This window comes from Tursiops truncatus, chromosome 15 (assembly GCF_011762595.2).
Source record: "Tursiops truncatus isolate mTurTru1 chromosome 15, mTurTru1.mat.Y, whole genome shotgun sequence".
NCBI lineage: Eukaryota > Metazoa > Chordata > Mammalia > Artiodactyla > Delphinidae > Tursiops > Tursiops truncatus.
This window is the reverse complement of record NC_047048.1, coordinates 1,756,580-1,773,279: the sequence shown is the minus strand read 5'-3', so window position 1 is coordinate 1,773,279 and position 16,700 is coordinate 1,756,580. Positions and strand designations below refer to the sequence as shown.

General features: G+C 65.8%; 1 protein-coding gene across 4 annotated transcripts in view; it reads left to right on the top strand.

The window, feature by feature from the left end:
* TTYH3 (tweety family member 3) overlaps window positions 1–16,700 on the top strand; it is a 29,353-nt gene that overhangs the window by 8,455 nt on the left and 4,198 nt on the right. For 2 of the 4 annotated variants that reach the window (XM_073791824.1, XM_033841100.2), the window contains exons 1-14: window positions 1,958–4,438; window positions 7,314–7,483; window positions 7,691–7,802; window positions 7,945–8,165; window positions 8,463–8,558; window positions 8,717–8,789; window positions 9,062–9,137; window positions 10,230–10,285; window positions 11,028–11,120; window positions 11,809–11,901; window positions 12,695–12,831; window positions 14,471–14,644; window positions 15,225–15,300; window positions 15,949–16,049. In XM_073791824.1, the coding sequence (XP_073647925.1) occupies window positions 3,893–4,438; window positions 7,314–7,483; window positions 7,691–7,802; window positions 7,945–8,165; window positions 8,463–8,558; window positions 8,717–8,789; window positions 9,062–9,137; window positions 10,230–10,285; window positions 11,028–11,120; window positions 11,809–11,901; window positions 12,695–12,831; window positions 14,471–14,644; window positions 15,225–15,300; window positions 15,949–16,017 (1,992 nt within the window). In that variant the 5' untranslated portion in view covers window positions 1,958–3,892 and the 3' untranslated portion in view covers window positions 16,018–16,049. Of the gene's footprint in view, window positions 1–1,957; window positions 4,439–7,313; window positions 7,484–7,690; window positions 7,803–7,944; window positions 8,166–8,462; window positions 8,559–8,716; window positions 8,790–9,061; window positions 9,138–10,229; window positions 10,286–11,027; window positions 11,121–11,808; window positions 11,902–12,694; window positions 12,832–14,470; window positions 14,645–15,224; window positions 15,301–15,948; window positions 16,050–16,700 lie in introns of those variants that run through there. The other 2 variants (XM_033841099.2, XM_033841101.2) reach the window with 2 other exon arrangements.

Genomic DNA, 16,700 nt, shown 5'->3' with positions numbered 1-16,700 from the left:
TGGTCTCTTCCTCTGGAGAAGGGCCTTTGGCAGCCCCAGGGCTGAGGTGGACAAGCCCCAGAGGCACTGGAGGGGTCCCTGGCTCCCCCTTCCCACTCCATCCCTATCTACTGGAGCCGCCGCCCCGCTGCCTTGGTCACAGCTGCCAGGGCCTCCCAGGACGCAGGTCTGCAGCCTGGACCTGGTGCTGGGCCCTCACTCGCACTGTCCCTCTCTGGGAGTGCTCACCCCACACCTCACCGTGCCCTGCGGGCACCCGCTGACCCTGTAATGGCAGTTTAGGGCACCCCCGGAAGCTCCTGCACCCCTCCCCCGATCTCCCTGGTTCCCACAGTCTGTGCTTCCAGGCCTGCACTGCTGGGGTCTTGGGAGATGCCAGCCCACCAGGAGCTGTGTCTGCGGGTCCCATGTCCCCGTCCCCAGGGCCAGGCCTGGTGCTGAGTATGGACACCCTGTGTGTAGTGGTCCTCAGTCGGGCCAGCTCCGGAGGCCCTGTGCGTGGTGAGGCCGGTGTGGCCGACGTGAGGACACGGTAGTGCGGGCCGGTGAGCTCCCGGGTCCCGGGTGGAATTTGGACTTGCCTCCTCTTTGGAGCTCGCTGTTTACCAGCTGGCCAGGCCACCTCCCCGGAGAGTTGGTACAGGGGGAGGGGGGCAGCCCTTCTCCGGGGGCTCCCGCTCTGGCAGGCACACAGCCCTCCCAGCGGTGGGACCTCAGGCTGCGGTCACGCCCCCGGGCTGGGATCCCGGCCCCACCCCACTAGCACATGACCTGAAGGAAGAGCCCGATATCCCGGAGCCTACCCACGTCACCCCTGGACTGCTGGTCCCAAGTCTCCCTGCCAGCGCCGGCGCCTGGGTGCACGTGATTTCCCACAAGGAGGCCCCGCCACTGGGACGGCAGGGTGGTGGGGAAGCGGCCTCTGGCGTTGTGCTTGGGGCAGCCATGGGCCCACACTTCCCATCAGAACCTCCGTGGGGGTCTCCCAGTGGGGCGGTGTCTCCCCAGCCTGGCCGCGGGACAGGCCAGCTCTCGGGGTCAGTTGCTGGTGGCACGGCAGCGGCTCTGCCGGCAGGGCTGCGTGTTCAGCAGGCAGTGTGTCTGTGCTTCTGATGTGCTCCCCGCGTGTGGCGTGCTCCCTCGCAGGCTTCCGTGCCACGTGCTGCCAGGACGCCTAGCTGAGCTGCCTGTGCAGGTGACACGTGGAGGTGCTGCCGCAGGGTCACGCGTGGCCCTGCCGGCCTGGTGGCCTGGGGCCTCCTGGTGCAGCCTGAGCCGGCGCTGTGTGGTGCGCATACCTGTGCGCTGACAGCCCACATCTGGGCTGTGCCGAAGGAGCAGAGGGCGGCGGGGGGGGGGGGGGCACAGCAGGTCGTGGCGGGGACAGGCCTCCAGCCTTGTGCGCTCTCACGCTGTGGCCTTCCGGCTGCGATGGGGCTCAGCCTCTGCTGCACGGGCTTTTATTAGTAAGATCTGGTGACACACCATGGCCCTCCCCTTGCAGGGCCGGCTGGATAGCCCCCTTGTAGCCGGACTGAGCTGGGGATCCGCCCCCCCTGTTGGGACCACCCACCTGCACAGGGAGCCCGCTGAGGCTCACACAGAGGCCACCTCTGCCCTCGGGCCCCTGTCCCTTGTCCCCTCGCCGGGGCTGGGAGGACCCGCTGGAGGCCAGGGACTTGTCGGGTCCCCTGATAGGCCTCAGATGTGGGCCTGGGCCTGAAATGGGACGGAGTGAGGCTTCAGACCCTGAGCTCTGGCTCATCAGGTGTTTCCAGAGCCGGTGGGGACTTTGGGGGCCTTAGGGCCTGGGGGGAGCGCCTGGGCACAGGGCCGGGCAGGGGCCTCCCTGATGGATACATTCCACGGCCGGGGCTGCAGGGCCTTGGGGCCGGTGGGGTGGGCTAGGGCTGAGAAACAGCAGCTGTAGGGCTGGGAGGGGTGGGTGGACAGGGCCCCCCCAGCCCGGTGCACGTGTGCCCACGCCAAGTCCTCACAGCACAGTGCTTGAGGCGCGCTCAGGTGGCGGACGGCCAGCGCTGTGGCGCGCGGTCAGGATACGGGCCCCAGCGCCTTGTCTCGCCTGACTGAGTGCTGACATCACTTCCATCACAGACGGAAAATTCCATTTGGTCAGAGCCCAGATGCTGATCAAACATTTCCCATTCAGAGGGGACGCCAGGCTGTTGAAAGGGAAGGCGGGGCCACCACGGGAACGCCAGGGGAAGGCTGTTCTCTGGACGAGGGCAGAGGTCAGGCCAGGCCCGCCGGCCCCTGGGCAGGAGGAAGCAGCCGCCCGCTGCCGTGTGCCCCAGGCCTGGCCCCGGCACCCACGTGGGCTCTGCTGGTCTGCAGCAGTGGGCTGGGACCCTGTGTCATCCAGGAAGAGGGTGCTGACACCTCTCCACAGGGCTGAGTGAGGCTGTCCTGGTGGAGGCCCCGCAGCCTGCCTCCCGGGGCTGTGCCAGGGGTCCACGAGCAGCCCAGTGGGGTCCAGGTTTAAGGCTGGCCTCGTCCAGGAGGAAGCCGTCCTGCCAGAGAGGGAGCTGGCCCAGGCTGTCAGAGCTTGGGGTGGGGGGCAGGGGCCCCGTGTTTCCGAGTGTCCACTGTGGGCCAGGCCTCAGGGCCAGAGGGGGCACCACCTCAGCTAAATCGATGAGCTGAGCGAGGCCTTTCCAGCGCCCCCTAGGGGAGGTGTGGGCAGACAGACCCGGCGCTTAAAGGGTGGAAATAGGGCCCTGTCATCACGGTCAGGAAGGGCTTTCTGGAGCTGGGCAGACAGCACAGGAGGGGAGGGGGCGGAACCCCAGCTGCCCGGATGCCTGGCTTCCTGTGTGTTGGGCTAAAGGGGTGACATATAGCACCTGGGTCTCTGCCTGTCCTTGCCTTCAGGGAAGCCTCTGGAAGTCACTCTCCTGCCCTCAGGTACCCCTCCCGGAGCCCCGGGACACACTCTCACCCTCAAGGCCCTGGACCCGGGGCTCCCCGGCGCTGGGCCTGCCTTGCCCCTGCCTGTCACTTGTTCAGCCCGTGAGGCAGGGGTGGGACAGGAGGCTCCTCCCCCAGGGCTGTGACTCTTAGGGCCCCCAGGCAGGTGGCTGTGGCTGTGCCTGTGCGTGAGGCTGCCCTCGGCTGGCTGACGCCTCTCTCCGCTCCCCGTCGCTGGCAGGGGTCCGATGCCCAGGTGCTTGGGAACCCCTCCCCGCCTGCCCCCCCAAGACCACAGAGCTTCCAGCCACAGGCTGCTGTTGGCACTGCTGCTGGGAGCTCAGGGGCGGCAGCTTCACGTGCGTGTGTGTGAGTGTACGTGTGTGGGTGTGAGTGAGCATGTGAACACGTGTGGGCATGAATACGCGGGGGTGGGCGTGAACGTGCACACGCCCACTTTGTCCGTGAGCGGCCTGGACTCCCCCCCAGCAGCTGGGACAGCGGCTCCCTTTCCCCAGCCCACTTGGCTGCGTGGGTAGAGCTGGCCTGGGAGCAGTACCCCGAGGGCTCCCCACGGAGGCACTGTTCTAGGTCTTTATGGGTGTTAGCTCGTTTCATCTCACAGCAGCCCTGCTAGGTAAGGGAGTGACGCCACTGTCCCTGTTCTATACGTGGGGAAACTGAGGCACAGGGACACTGACCCACGGTCACATTCTAGAAGCAGGCAAAGCAGCGTTCGAACCCCAGCCCTCTGGCTCCCCTCAAGACTAGCCGCCCCCCTGGGCTGGGCAGGAGCCACTCCCTCACACCTCTGTCCAGCAGCAGGCGGTTCTGCCTCCTGGTGGGGACACCCGGGGTGTCCCTCCCCTCGACCTCTGCTCCTGGGGGACTGGGCACCAGCAGGGACTGCAGCATCGCCATAAGCCGGCCCTTCTCCCACGTGACAGCTGGGAGGGACTGGGAAATGTCACATTCCCAGAAGAGGAAGCCGGGCCTGCGGGAGCCGCACTGGCTCTCACGTGGCAGAGCTGGGAGCAGGCCAGGGGCCTCCCACGGCTGGCTGAAAAGAGCTACTGGCAGGTTTCTGGGTTCGTGTTTTAATTATAAAGGTAGTATGGTTCGCGGTTTAGGGAAAAAAAAAAAAGATAACCAAAAAGGAAAAAAGAAAAAAAAAAGAACCCAACAACAAAAAACAAACGAAATCAAAGCTGTAGGAGATCCAAGTGCGCCTCCCAGGTGCCCAGGCCTGGCACGGCGCCTTCTGGGCAGTGTCAGCTGTGGTGGCCTCTGCCCAGAGGGCTCTCCCCCGACCTGCTGGATGACGATGCGCCCTTGCAGACTCGCCCTGCTACTCCTGCCTGTTCTGATTGTTCTGTTCTTCATGGCCCGGCTCCCATCCAGCAGGCCCCAGCCCCGGCCTCCTGCAGCAGCCGGGCAGCCCCGAGGACGGGGGGTCTGCCTGTCGGGCGCCTGCCAGGCCCTGGCACCTGACACGTTTCCCAGACAAGCGGTGAGCCCAGCTGTGCCCCACCCCGGCCTTGCCCCAGGCGCTAGGATCCTGCTTGGCCAGTGACGCTTATCTTACCTTAGTTTTCTCATCTGGCGAACGGGAGTGGTGGTCCTGGCGCCACCCAGGCGGTGGTCTAGGCCCGCGAGCTGTTTGGCAAGCCCCGATGACCGTGTGAACCCTGGCCTCGTGCGCTGCCAGGCTGGGTGGACTCAGGGCCCCAGCGGGGGTGCCGCCTGCCCTGGGCCCGATTCCCCAGCTTCCTCACCCCAAGAGGGGTTTCCTTGAGGGGGTGCGTGTAGATGTACTGATTTCAGCATCAGCTCCACGCACGCTGTGTTCTGCACGTGGGGGCGGGTGAGGGGATCCGGCAGGAGAGGTGGCGCGAGGTGGGGGGTGGTAGGCGGGCTCCGGCTGCGGCAGGAGGGGCAGCGGTCGCTGCCAGCGCTCGGCCGAGCTGGGGCTGACGGGGGCCAGGCTGGTGAATGGGGCTCGTCGCTGGTGGAGACGTCTAGGCAGGCGTGTGGCGTGGTCTGACTGAGGATTTAGGGGAGCAGCCCGCAGGCGGGGGCGGCAGGGCCTGCGGCCGCTGTGCTTGGTCTCCAGCTCGTGCTTGGTCTCCAGCTCGTGCGTGTGAAGGCGGAGCCCACGAGGCGGTGCTGTTCTTGCACCCTGCTGTGTGCTGTGGGCTGGGGCGGGGCTTGTGGCTGACACTAGGCCCCTAAGGTGAGTCCCTTCCCCCATGACTGGCGCCTGTCCCTGTGACGGCCCTTGATTTCCACCGGAGACCCCCTGCTGTGGCCTGGCTGGTGTCCCTATGTGACCTTGGACAACCTCTCTCCCCCCGCCACTGGCCTCGGGGTCCCCTCTGTGACGCGAGCACCCTGGGCCCGCTCCCTTCCCCCACCCAGCTGGTGGGCCAGGGTGGCCAGGTCCTGTCAGACCCTCCTGCCTGTGCTGCAGCCCCGTGGCGGTGCCCCGGCCTTTCCCAAGAGGGTGCCCCCTGCTGGACCTCACGCGGGAGGGCAGAGGCCCAGCCTCCAAACAGCACATCGGCCCCAGGGCACCCACGTGGCTTTGGATCATGGCTGGAGGTGCAGGCCCCGGTCAGGGGGAAGGTGGGAGAGCCCTGCCTCGGGTGTGGGGGTCATCAGGGATGGAGGGCTGGGCAGGCTGGCTGCTGGGAGGGCAGGGGGTGCCGTCCTGCGTCTGCCGCCTGGCAGCTGTCTCCTGGGAGACAGCCGCTGGGCACCAGCGCTGTGATCCAGCGGTCCCAGTGCCTCTGTGGCTGAGCCTCTGGTCCCGAGGGGGCCCCGCAGGGGGCAGGCGGGCCTGGGGCGTTCCACCCCCCGGTGGCTCCCTAGGCTCACGGCCACGTCGCTGAGTGTCAGGATGCGGAGAGGGTGTTTCCAGGTCCCCCTGAGGTCTGCTTCTCTGTAGTAGTGCCGGCAGGGACAGCTAAGGGGTGTCCATGGTCGCACCACCGTGGGGTGGGCACCTCTCTGTGGTACTTACTTGGACCCCCCACGAGGTGTGCACGGTCAGGGCTAGCCTGCTGCCCTGCAGCCCTGTGTCAGCTGCCACTCAACCCAGCAAAGCACGTGTGGGCAGAAAGGCTGTGATGTGGGCGCATGGGTTCTTCCTCCTTACCTCCTCTGAGGCTGTTGTTTGTTTGTTTGTTTGTTTGGGGTTTTTTTTGCGGTACGCGGGCCTCTCACTGTTGTGGCCTCTCCCGTTGCGGAGCACAGGCTCCGGACGCGCAGGCTCAGCGGCCATGGCTCACGGGCCTAGCCGCTCCGCGGCATGTGGGATCTTCCCGGACCGGGGCACGAACCTGTGTCCCCTGCATCGGCAGGCGGACTCTCAACCACTGCGCCACCAGGGAAGCCCTGAGGCTGTTTTTTTAACTGGTGAAATGGTGGTGAAGCACTGGGCCAGGCAAACTGAAGAGCGTGGTGCCCAGACCAGGCCGGGCTGGTGCCTGTTGTGACAGATGAAGGCTCTGGGCTGTGTCCCTGTTACCCTGTCCACCTGAGGCCCCAGCCCAGGACTGAGCCCGCAGCGCGTGTCACCGCTGGATCCAGTCAGCTGCTTTCCGTGGGGGATGCTGGCCTCAGTGACAGAAGGGTGCTGGGGGGCAGTTCCTCGTCCCCCGGTGCCTCCTGGGATGTGGTCGGAGCGTGCTGGCCCTTCCGGCTGCCCGGGGCTCAGGGGCTCACAGAGGCGGTCAGATCCAGAGTAGTCTCCGCACTCAGGGTGAGGATGGTGACAGTGCTGACGGCCCCACACCCAGGGCCCTGCAGCAGGTGTGGGTGGCCTTCCCTGAGACTCTGTGCCTACCTCTTGTGGGGAGGCAGCATCACCCCCTGTTTACAAAAGAGAAACTGAGGCTCAGGGAGAGTAAGGGCCTTCCCTGGCCACGTGGCCAGTCAGCAACTGTGCTGGCCCTGCCCAGGGTCCCCCACCAGCACCTCCTCACAGCGCCTGGGCCGGAATCCCTGTTCAAAGATATGTGCCTTGGGCTCTGGGGCCCAGGATGTGGTGGGCTCCCGTGGGGAGCACACAGGGCCTGGGCAGGGTTAGGAGAAGGGATCCCATGGTCTTGCCCACCTGGGCCCTCCCAGTGGGGCTTAGAGTCTTGGTGTCTAGGAATGAAGACATGAGTCAGGGGTCCCGAGTCTGGGGTCCTGAGTCTGGGTGACCACAGGCACATCACCCAGGTGCTGGGAGCCTCTATCCCCAGGGCTGGGGGAGGGTTCAGTGGGAGAGCGTGCCGGTCCCGTGGCCCAGGCGCAGGTGGAATTCGCTGGTACTGCAGTTGGGTGCAGAGCCAGGGCGGGGGTCCACACCTCCAGCACCACTTCCCAACCTCCCTCAGGCGCTGCTGCTGCTGGGGGCGGCCGCGCTGGCCTGCCTCGCCCTGGACCTCCTCTTCCTGCTCGTCTACTCCTTCTGGCTGTGCTGCCGGCGGCGCAAGAGCGAGGAGCACCTGGACGCCGACTGCTGCTGCACCGCGTGGTGCGTCATCATCGCCACTCTGGTCTGCAGGTGAGCGCGCGGGGCGGGCCGGGTGGGGGCGTGGCCAGCGAGGGGCGTGGCCAGACTGGGAGGGGCGGGCAGGATAGAGGGGTGACTGGGCCGAGAGGAGAGGGGCCGGGTGGACCGGCCGGGGGCGGGGCGGGGCGGGGCAAACTGGGGGCGGAGCGGGCCGGGGCTCCCGGGCCTGTGCCCTCATGCGGCCCCGCCCTGTCCCAGCGCCGGTATCGCCGTGGGGTTCTACGGCAATGGGGAGACCAGTGACGGCATACATCGGGCCACCTACTCGCTCCGCCACGCCAACCGCACGGTGGCGGGGGTCCAGGACCGCGTGAGTGGCCGCATGGGAGGGGCCTCTTTTCCTGCTCCTAAACTGCGTGTGTGCGCGTGTGCCCCAGTGTGTGGGAGCGAGGCGTGGGCGTGTGTGGGAGCGGGCCCGTGCCCCGGCTCACGCCACCCCGAACCTGGCGCAGGTGTGGGACACCGCAGCTGCCCTGAACCGCTCGGCGGAGCCCAGCCTGCAGAGCCTGGAGCGGCAGCTGGCCGCCCGGCCAGAGCCCCTGCGGGCTGTCCAGCGGCTGCAGAGCCTGCTCGAAACGCTGCTGGGCTACACGGCCGCCATCCCATTTTGGAGGAACCCAGCCGTGTCTCTGGAGGCGCTGGCCGAGCAGGTGGACCTCTATGACTGGTACAGGTGCGGCCCTCTTTCCTTCCTGCCCCACTCGGTTCCCACTAGTCTCTACGGGCCAGTCGGCGCCCAGCTCCCAGTGCCTGAGGTCTTTTGGGGCGAGGGGCTGGGGCCACTGGTGGTCACTGTGGCAGGAGTCCCCCATGGGGACATACGTTACAAGAGTGAGGGCAGTCTCCATATCCCAGAACTGCCTGTGGAAGCTCCTCTGGGCTGTTTGCCCGGCTCTGCCCCAGCAGCCCCTTTCTGCCGCCCTGGGATTGGGCCCCTTGGGCCCGGCCCATGTGTACGCTGTGCCCCCAGGTGGCTGGGCTACTTGGGCCTGCTGCTGTTCGACGTGGCCATCTGCCTCCTGGTACTGGTCGGCCTCATCCGCAGCTCCAAGGGGATCCTGGTCGGGTGAGTCTGTGGGCCCTCAGGGCAGGGGGAGGGGGTGGGGCACCTGCAGCGCCCCCGAGTCAGCCCTGTCCCACCCTCCTGTCTGTGGGTCCAGCCTGGCACGGGGTGCAGGCCTCATCCCGGCCTGGAGGGTGCTGACTGACTCTCTTTGCCCCAAGGGTCTGCCTGCTGGGGGTCCTGGCCCTAATCATCAGCTGGGGCGCACTGGGCTTGGAGCTGGCCGTGTCTGTGGTAGGTGATGGAGAGCACAGGTGGTCCCCGTCTGCTGGCCAAGCACGGGGGGTGGGGTGGGGGATGCCACACTCATCACCCCTCCCCTCTTCCCCTGGGGGCCTGTCGCGGGCACACGGCCCGTCAGTCCCCGCCGCCCGCAGACTCACGCCACCTTCCTGAGCCAAATGCAGACCCTGGGGGACCAGGCTCCACCCCTGAGAGCTGAGGGGTCTGGGGCGGGGGGACGCCCAGCTCAGTCATCCCATCCTCCTTGCCTGCACCCACCCCAGGGCTCCAGCGACTTCTGCGTGGACCCCGACACCTACGTGACCAGGATGGTGGAGGAGCACTCGGTGCTGAGCGGGGGTGAGTCTGCAGTTGTGTCCCAGCAGTCCCAGCCACACGTGAGTGCCAGCTGCTGCCTGCAGGGCCACAGGCCATCTGGGTCAGGCCTTGCGCTGGCTCCGTTGACAGGTGGCGAAAGTCAAGCGTGGGGCTTCCTTATGTTTCTGACATAAGTTCCGCAGGAACCCAGATCTTGGCGGCCAAGTATGGGTGCGGCGCGGAGAGGCTGCCCTGGGCCGTGATGGACCTCACTCCTGGCCCACGTCGTGCACTGGATCCCAGAGAGCCGCCAAGAAGGGACCAGAGAGCACAGGGCGGGGGTGGGGGGGCAGGTGTTAGGCAGTTGGGGTCCAAGGCTTCTTCCCCAGCTCTGGCTGGGCTTGAAAAATCTTAGGTTTTCAAAATCAGAATTATAAGTGAATCCCCATCTCTGAACGTTGGACACTGAATCAACACCTGTTTTAATGGGGATGAGCAGGCCACCTGCACGCTCCAGCTTCGTGCCCCCCTTTTTGGGGTGACATTCTGGCCTAAGAACTGTTCTGCCCAACTGGCCTGGGAGCAGATGCCCGCCCAGGTGGCCTCTGACTCCTTGCCCACCCCCAGTGCCCTGTCTGCTGCTCCCCAGGGAGGGGAGATACGAGGCCGCCCCCCAGGAGAGAGCTGTGCACATTTCAGGAACATGGCTCAGAGGAGAAGGGCCTGGGCCCTGGCCCCAGGCTCCCTGGAGACCATGTGCCCCCTCACACCTGCACGCTCACAGATACAGACAGGTGCACACGTGTAAATGTGCACACATGTGCAGACGTGCGCATAGACACCCACGTGTGCAGACATACGCGTGTCCACAGATATACCTACACACACGACACGCAGACACAGCCGCACACATGCAGATAGGTGCGCGCGCACGTGTCCGTGCACACGTGCAGATACTGGCACACACATAAAATATACAAGCAAGCACACGTGTGTCTAGCATACATGCAGGCGTGGAGACACCCATATGCACGTATACACAGACACGCACGTGTAGACATACATCACATGCAGACGCACACAGGCACACGCGGACGGCTGGAGTGGCTCAGCCGCCCTGACCTCTCTCCACAGACATCCTTCAGTACTACCTGGCCTGCTCACCCCGTGCCGCCAACCCCTTCCAGCAGGTGAGAGCTCGGCTGCTCCGGCCCCGCAGAGCATTGGTCCCCTGGCCCCTGCCCCCAGGTGCCCGCAGACCACGAGACCCACTCTCACACCTCGTCGGGCCCCTGGGGCCCCAGGAGCTGTCGGGGGGCAGTTGGGCGAACGCCACGCTGACATTGCTAACTGCCCCGGGGTTACCACCCTGACAACCTCAGCGCAAGCCTTTTGGGGTGGCCTGCTTAATGCCCTCGCATCCCTGGGACTGCTTTCATTTCTCAGGCTGCCCCAGCCATCCCTGTAGGGCAAAGCCGATTGTCTGGCGGGTGTGGGAGGAGCCCAGGGAAGCCCCATGGAAGCAGGGGTCCTGTACCTGCTGTGTGGAATACCTGGATGGATGTTGGCATGATGGAATTTGAAGGAAAGCCATGTAGCCCACTGCCTGTCATTCCACGTAACTGTGTGGCCCTCTGGGGTCCTCAGCACTGTTTATCTGCTCTAAAGACGCTGTATGTTCACTGTGTTGCCTCTGGGGTGTGTGGTCATCTGGGGGGCCAAGAAGAGGTGTCCCACAGGCCCACAGAGCAGACTGCCGGGCACAGCCATCCCACCCCATGAGCTCGTGGCCTCACAGGCTGGACGCCCCTTGGGCCGGCAGAAGCCAAGGGCACTGGAGCTGGCCTGCGCCGCGTGTGGGTGGGGACCTCGGGGAGGGAGAGACGGCTGCCCCCACCCCCGCTGGAATCAGCCGGCCTCTCTGTGGAGCAGAAGCTGTCGGGCAGCCACAAGGCTCTGGTGGAGATGCAGGACGTGGTGGCTGAGCTCCTGAAGACCGTCCCGCGGGAGCACCCGGCCGCCAAGGTGAGGGATTGTGGGTGTGGTCAGTGGAGCCAGTGGGATCCCTCTTCGCATCACGAAAGGGAGGTGGGGTGCAGACACTGCTCAGGCTGCCTCCCGCGGGACCCTGCTGGGGGGTCTGGCCTTCTCTCCCACCTGCCATCCTTCCCCTCACGTCCCCGAGGATTTTTGGTAGGTTTTACAATGCAGACACACTCACACACACTCACACACGTGCGCGCACACACACATGCACACACATGCACACACACACATACACTGTAGGACCAGTCTCACTCTGCACAGAGTATCTTGGACAGTGTTTTGTCCCTTAAGATATTCTGAAAATTTCCATTGTCTTAAACTGTTCCTTAAAACGTGATTTTTAAAAGAACCAGGCCCGTGTCAGGGGACACGCGGGCGTTTGCTGTTTCTCCCGTTACAACGAAGGCCCAGCCCTGGTGGCCACGTGGGCAGGTGCTGTGCGTCCGTCTCCTCGCTGTCCCCCTCACGTCTTCAGCAGCCCCCTGAGACCAGGGCACAGACTTGGGGGGTCCCCCTTTCTCAAAGCCAAGGGTCCTCAGGGCCTGTGCCAGGACTGTGGGGGTCAAGGGGGTCTCGACGGCAGGGTGTGGGGTGGAGGGAGGCCTGTGGCAGGCTCAGGACCCTTTCCGGAACGTTGTGCTGACCTCGTGTGGTCCACGCCCTCCAGGACCCCCTGCTCCGTGTCCAGGAGGTGCTGAACGGCACGGAGGTGAACCTGCAGCACCTCACCGCCTTGGTGGACTGCCGCAGCCTGCACCTGGTGAGAGCCGTCTCCTAGAGCTGGCCCAGGCACGGGGGGCGGCAGGGAGCAGTGGGGAACAGCTAGGGGCAGAGTAAGGGGAGGGGGAGTGGCTAGGGGAGGGGTGGGGGAGGGCAGGGGGAGGGGAGCTGCTAGGGGAGGGCAGGGGGAGGGGAGCAGCTAGGTGGGGGAGGGGAGCGGCTAGGTGAGGGAGGGGGAGCAGCTAGGCAAGGGCAGGGGGAGGGGAGCAGCTAGGTGGGGGAGAGGAGCAGCTAGGAGGGGTGGGGGGCAGGGGAGGGGAGCGGCTAGGGGGAGGGGAGCGGCTGGGTGGGGGAGGGGAGCAGCTAGGAGGGGTGGGGGGCAGGGGAGGGGAGCGGCTAGGTGGGGGAGGGGAGCGGCTAGGGGGAGCGTGGGGGAGGAGGAGGGGAGCAGTCACAGGGCCTCTGCCCAGCCTCGAGTGGGGGCGGTGCAGGCTGCTGGGGGCTCCCTGTGCACAGTTCATCTCACCCTGTGCTTCCCCGTCTCTCGCTCTCTCGCTCTCTCTCTCTCTCTCTCCCCCTCTCTGTCTCTCTCTGTCTCTCTCTCTCTCTCTCTCTCTCTCCCCCTCTCTCTGTCTCTCTTTCTCCACCTCTCTCTCTCTCTCTCTCCCCCTCTCTCTGTCTCTCTTTCTCCACCTCTCTCTCTCTCTCTCTCCCCCTCTCTCTGTCTCTCTTTCTCCACCTCTCTCTCTCTCTCTCTCTCTCTCTCTCTCTCTCTCTCCCCCTCTCTGTCTCTCTCTCTCTCTCTCTCTGTCTGTGTCCCCGCCTGCCCTCAGGACTACGTGCAGGCCCTCACAGGCTTCTGCTACGATGGCGTCGAGGGCCTCATCTACCTGGCCCTCTTCTCCTTTGTCACAGCCCTCATGTTCAGCTCCATCGTCTGCAGTGTCCCACACACCTGGCAGCAGAAGAGGTGAGGGGCTCAGGGAGGTCCTGGAACCTGCCCCAGGCCACACAGCAGCTGGGGCCGTGTCTTCTGGACACCCCATGTCATAGCCAGGAGACAGGCAGGAAGGCCTCCTCACTTCTTGACACTCCCGGGGCCTCTGTAGCAACAGCCCAGAGGCGGTCCCGGTCCAGGCGACACTCGAGTCCGGAGCAGGCAGGCGGAACCGGGGTGCCCTGCCTGCTGCTGCTGGCTCTGTGCCCACAGCCCTCCCCGCTTCTGACTGGCTGGGCTCAGGATGTCTCATCCGTCCCCCCACCCCTGGGTGCAGGTGTGCAGTGCTGTTGATGGGGGAGACCAGCTGACTGGGGGACTCAGAGCTTCTGCAGGGAGTGCCCCACATGGCCCTGGCCTCCGGGGCCCCCTCAGCTGGGTGACCAGGGGGACAGCTACCTCCCATGGGCCACTGTGTCTTTATCTTTGAAGTAGTGGTCCTGGTGGCCCCTGCCTCAGGCTCCGCAGTCAGTGCTGGATTGAGTGGTGCACGGGTGTGCCAGGCCCGCCGTCCTCGAGCCCCTGTGCTGTGTCTCCCACTTGGGCTGTGGCTGTCTCTTGGTGGCCCACCTTGTCTGGCAAGTAGCCCAGCTCAGATCGCTTCCTTTCGTCTGCATTTCTACTCTACTGTTTTCTGTTGGGATGGTGTTGCTGCTAGCGGTGGCAGTAATGGTGACGATGGTGCTAGTCACGGTGGTGCTGGAGGTGGTGTGGTGATTGTGATGCTGAGAATGGGGAGAATGGTGATGACAGTGGTACTCATGGGAGTGGTGATGGGGGCGGTCGTAAAGATGGCAGCTGTAGGGGAGTGGCTGAGAGCACATCCCTGGAACCTCATGGCTTGGATTCAGGTCCTAGCTGTATCCTTGCTCATTGGGTGACCATAGGCAAGTCACTTAACCACTCTGGGCCTCAGTCTCCCTGCCTGTAGGATGGGGGTTAGAAGAGTACAAGCTCTTAGCGTGACGTGAGCCCTAGATGAAGCACTGCACACAAGCGCTCGGCCCTGGGCTTGGCTGGGAATTGGCACTTGGTCAGTTGCTGCTGCGACCCCACTTGTCTCACTACGAGGGGCACGGCGGAGGGACCCTCTGCTCAAGGCCACCCAGCCGGTGGTGGGGAGGTGGGACGTGAGCCCAGGCCTGGCTGGCCTGTACCCTCACCACCAGGCAGCCCAGTCCCAAGTCCCGTCCAAACCAGGCAGCGTGTGAGGCACCACACACCGGAGCACCAGAGGCCTGGCCCACGGCTCCCTGGGCTCGCCCTGCAGCGGCCTGGCTGGAGTGGCGGGCAGGGAGCCAGAGGGCGGCGGAGTCTGGAGGACTGGGCTCAGGCCTCCCGGGGCGGGCTGGGACGGCAGGCACCTGGCCGTCTGTGCTCCCCCAGGAGGGGCCCTGTCCCTTTTTTTTAATAGACAGTTGGTGTCCGTGTGCACAGGCTGAGGTGCGGGTTCCTTGGTGTCCCCGGGCGACTTACCCACAGTCCCGTTGTGGGTAGGTGACAGAACCAGGATTGGAAGCAGCTGTGTCTGCACAAGAGCTGAGCCCCTGTGGGTCTCGTGGCTGGCTGCCTCACGCCAGGGCCTGAAGCTCTGCTGGGTCCCTCCCTGCAGGGGCCCCGATGAGGATGGGGGGGAGGAGGCCGCCCCAGGGCCGAGGCCGGCACACGACAGCCTCTACCGCGTCCACATGCCCAGCTTGTACAGCTGCGGCAGCAGCTATGGGAGCGAGACCAGCATCCCGGCCGCAGCACACACTGTCAGCAACGCCCCGGTCACCGAGTACATGTGAGTGAGGCGTGCTGGGAGCGGGCGGGGCAGCCCAGGCTGGGACGGCAGACCCGAGCCCTGGGATGGGCTGCCTGGGACTCTGGCCGGCATGCACGGCTGCCGTGGCTTGGAGTGGGGACGCAGCCCCACCGCAGGGAGCAGGGACTTGAGCTGCCGCAGTGGGGAGGGGTGGGGCCTCGGAGGGCGGAGGGGCCTTCCCGGGGCCGTCCGGGCTCTGGGTGGGCTTCCCTGCTGCTCCCACATGCCTGGGTCGAGGCCACGGGGAGGCCACTCTGTCAGATGGAGCGTCTGCGTTTCATGCAGGGAATGACGTTGCCAAGGGCCCTGGGCCTGGCCACGTGGTGGGCAGGCAGCCGGCGGGGCCGGGCTGAGGCTGGCAGGTGGCCAGCATGGGCCTGCTCGGAGCCCTTCACTGTGTGCCGGGTTCCCGGGACCCCAGGCCCTTGCTGGTGGGCAGTATGCAGAGTGGTGGGGAAGATGCGTGGAGTCCTGCTAGCTCCAGGACGGGCCCCGTTGGCCCAGGGCTGGGACTGCCGTGGCCAGTGGGCACTCACAGCCCCCCTTCCTCTCACCTCAGGAGTCAGAATGCCAATTTCCAGAATCCCCGCTGTGAGAACACCCCTCTCATCGGGCGCGAGTCCCCGCCGCCTTCAGTAAGTCTTGGGGCCGGAGGGTGGGTAGGGGCCCCGCCCCGCCGCCTCGTGTCTGCTGTGGTCTTCACAGGCAGTGCAGGCCCTGAGTGTGGGTCCCAGCCAGGGCTCTCAGGCAGGCATCTGGCCTGTGTAGACGGGGCTGGGTGAGCTCACAAGCTCCGGCGAGGGCCCTTGCATCTCTTCCCACCCCAGCCCTTCTTCCTCTTCTTTTCCTTCCTCAACTTCCTGGACTCAAGCCAGGTCTCGTCTCCTGGCTCTTCCATCTGTGCCTGGTGTCCCCTCTGGTCTTGGGAATGAGACATAGAAAGGGGACAGGGTGGGAAAGGAGCTTGTAGAGAGGCCGGGGCCCCTGGAGGGCTTCCTGGAGGTGGTGGGCCTCAGGGAACAGGGCTAGAGAGGCTGAGGGCCACCTTGCTTCAGAAATACCCGCCTGCGCGTGGGGCGGCCCCGTCATGCCCTGCAGCACAGAGCAGGCCTGGGGTGCCCTGGCCCAGGCTGTGCGGGTTCTCAGGCCGTGTCATGCTCGGGCCACCCTCCTGTCGGCAATCTGGTCTGCACCCCAGGCCTGCTGTGGGCCGGCCCTCACCCTGGCGTTGAGGCCCCCCTCTCTCTCTCTTTTTCCTGCACTCCCACCCCGGGCCCTCCTAGCGCTATCTGGCTGCCCTGGACTCTGGCGGCCACACGGGTTGGCAGTTTAAGCCCATGAACAGTGCCTGAACGCTGTGGTGGCTGTGTCCTCAGAGTGACAGGTACTGACCCACCTGGGTCCCCTGCCCTGCACCGCCTGCGCACCCACACCTCTGTGCCTCACACCCTTTGCTCACCGCTAGCCCATCGCCAGCGCTGGCTCATCAGACAGGGCCCAGCGCTGTCTTGGCTCAGCGCCCACGGGGCCAGCTTGCGGCAGTGCAGGTGGGCGGGCTTTGTGGCCCCTAGCCCAGCCACAGAGACCCTGGCCCTGGGCTGTCACCCTCGCATCAGGGGCAGTGAGCCCCTGCACAGAGCCCCCTCCTCACCCCTGGCCCAGCTGCAGCTGGCCCCTGCCCATCCGTCACCTCCCAGCGAGTCGGCCACCCAAACCCGTGTGCGCGTGCACACCTGTGCCTGGCGCCCTGGGGTGCGGCCAGCAGGCCCGGCCCTCGAAGGGCCGCCCCACGTGTCTGGAAGTGCACACAGCCGCGTGCAGAGGGGCACAAAGCCGCTGCGGCCGTCACACCGCGCCGCGCACCTGCTCGGGCTCGTCAGCGGTCTGGGCTGCTGCCCACCGCCCCCCAGCCCGTGCTGCACGTCCCTGGAATGACATGGCTCCCGGTGCCCGCCCATCCTCCTCCCAGCTCGCCTTCGTGGCCGCTGACGGGCGCTCACAACCTTCCCCCTTCCAGGAATCCTGGGAGGGCTCT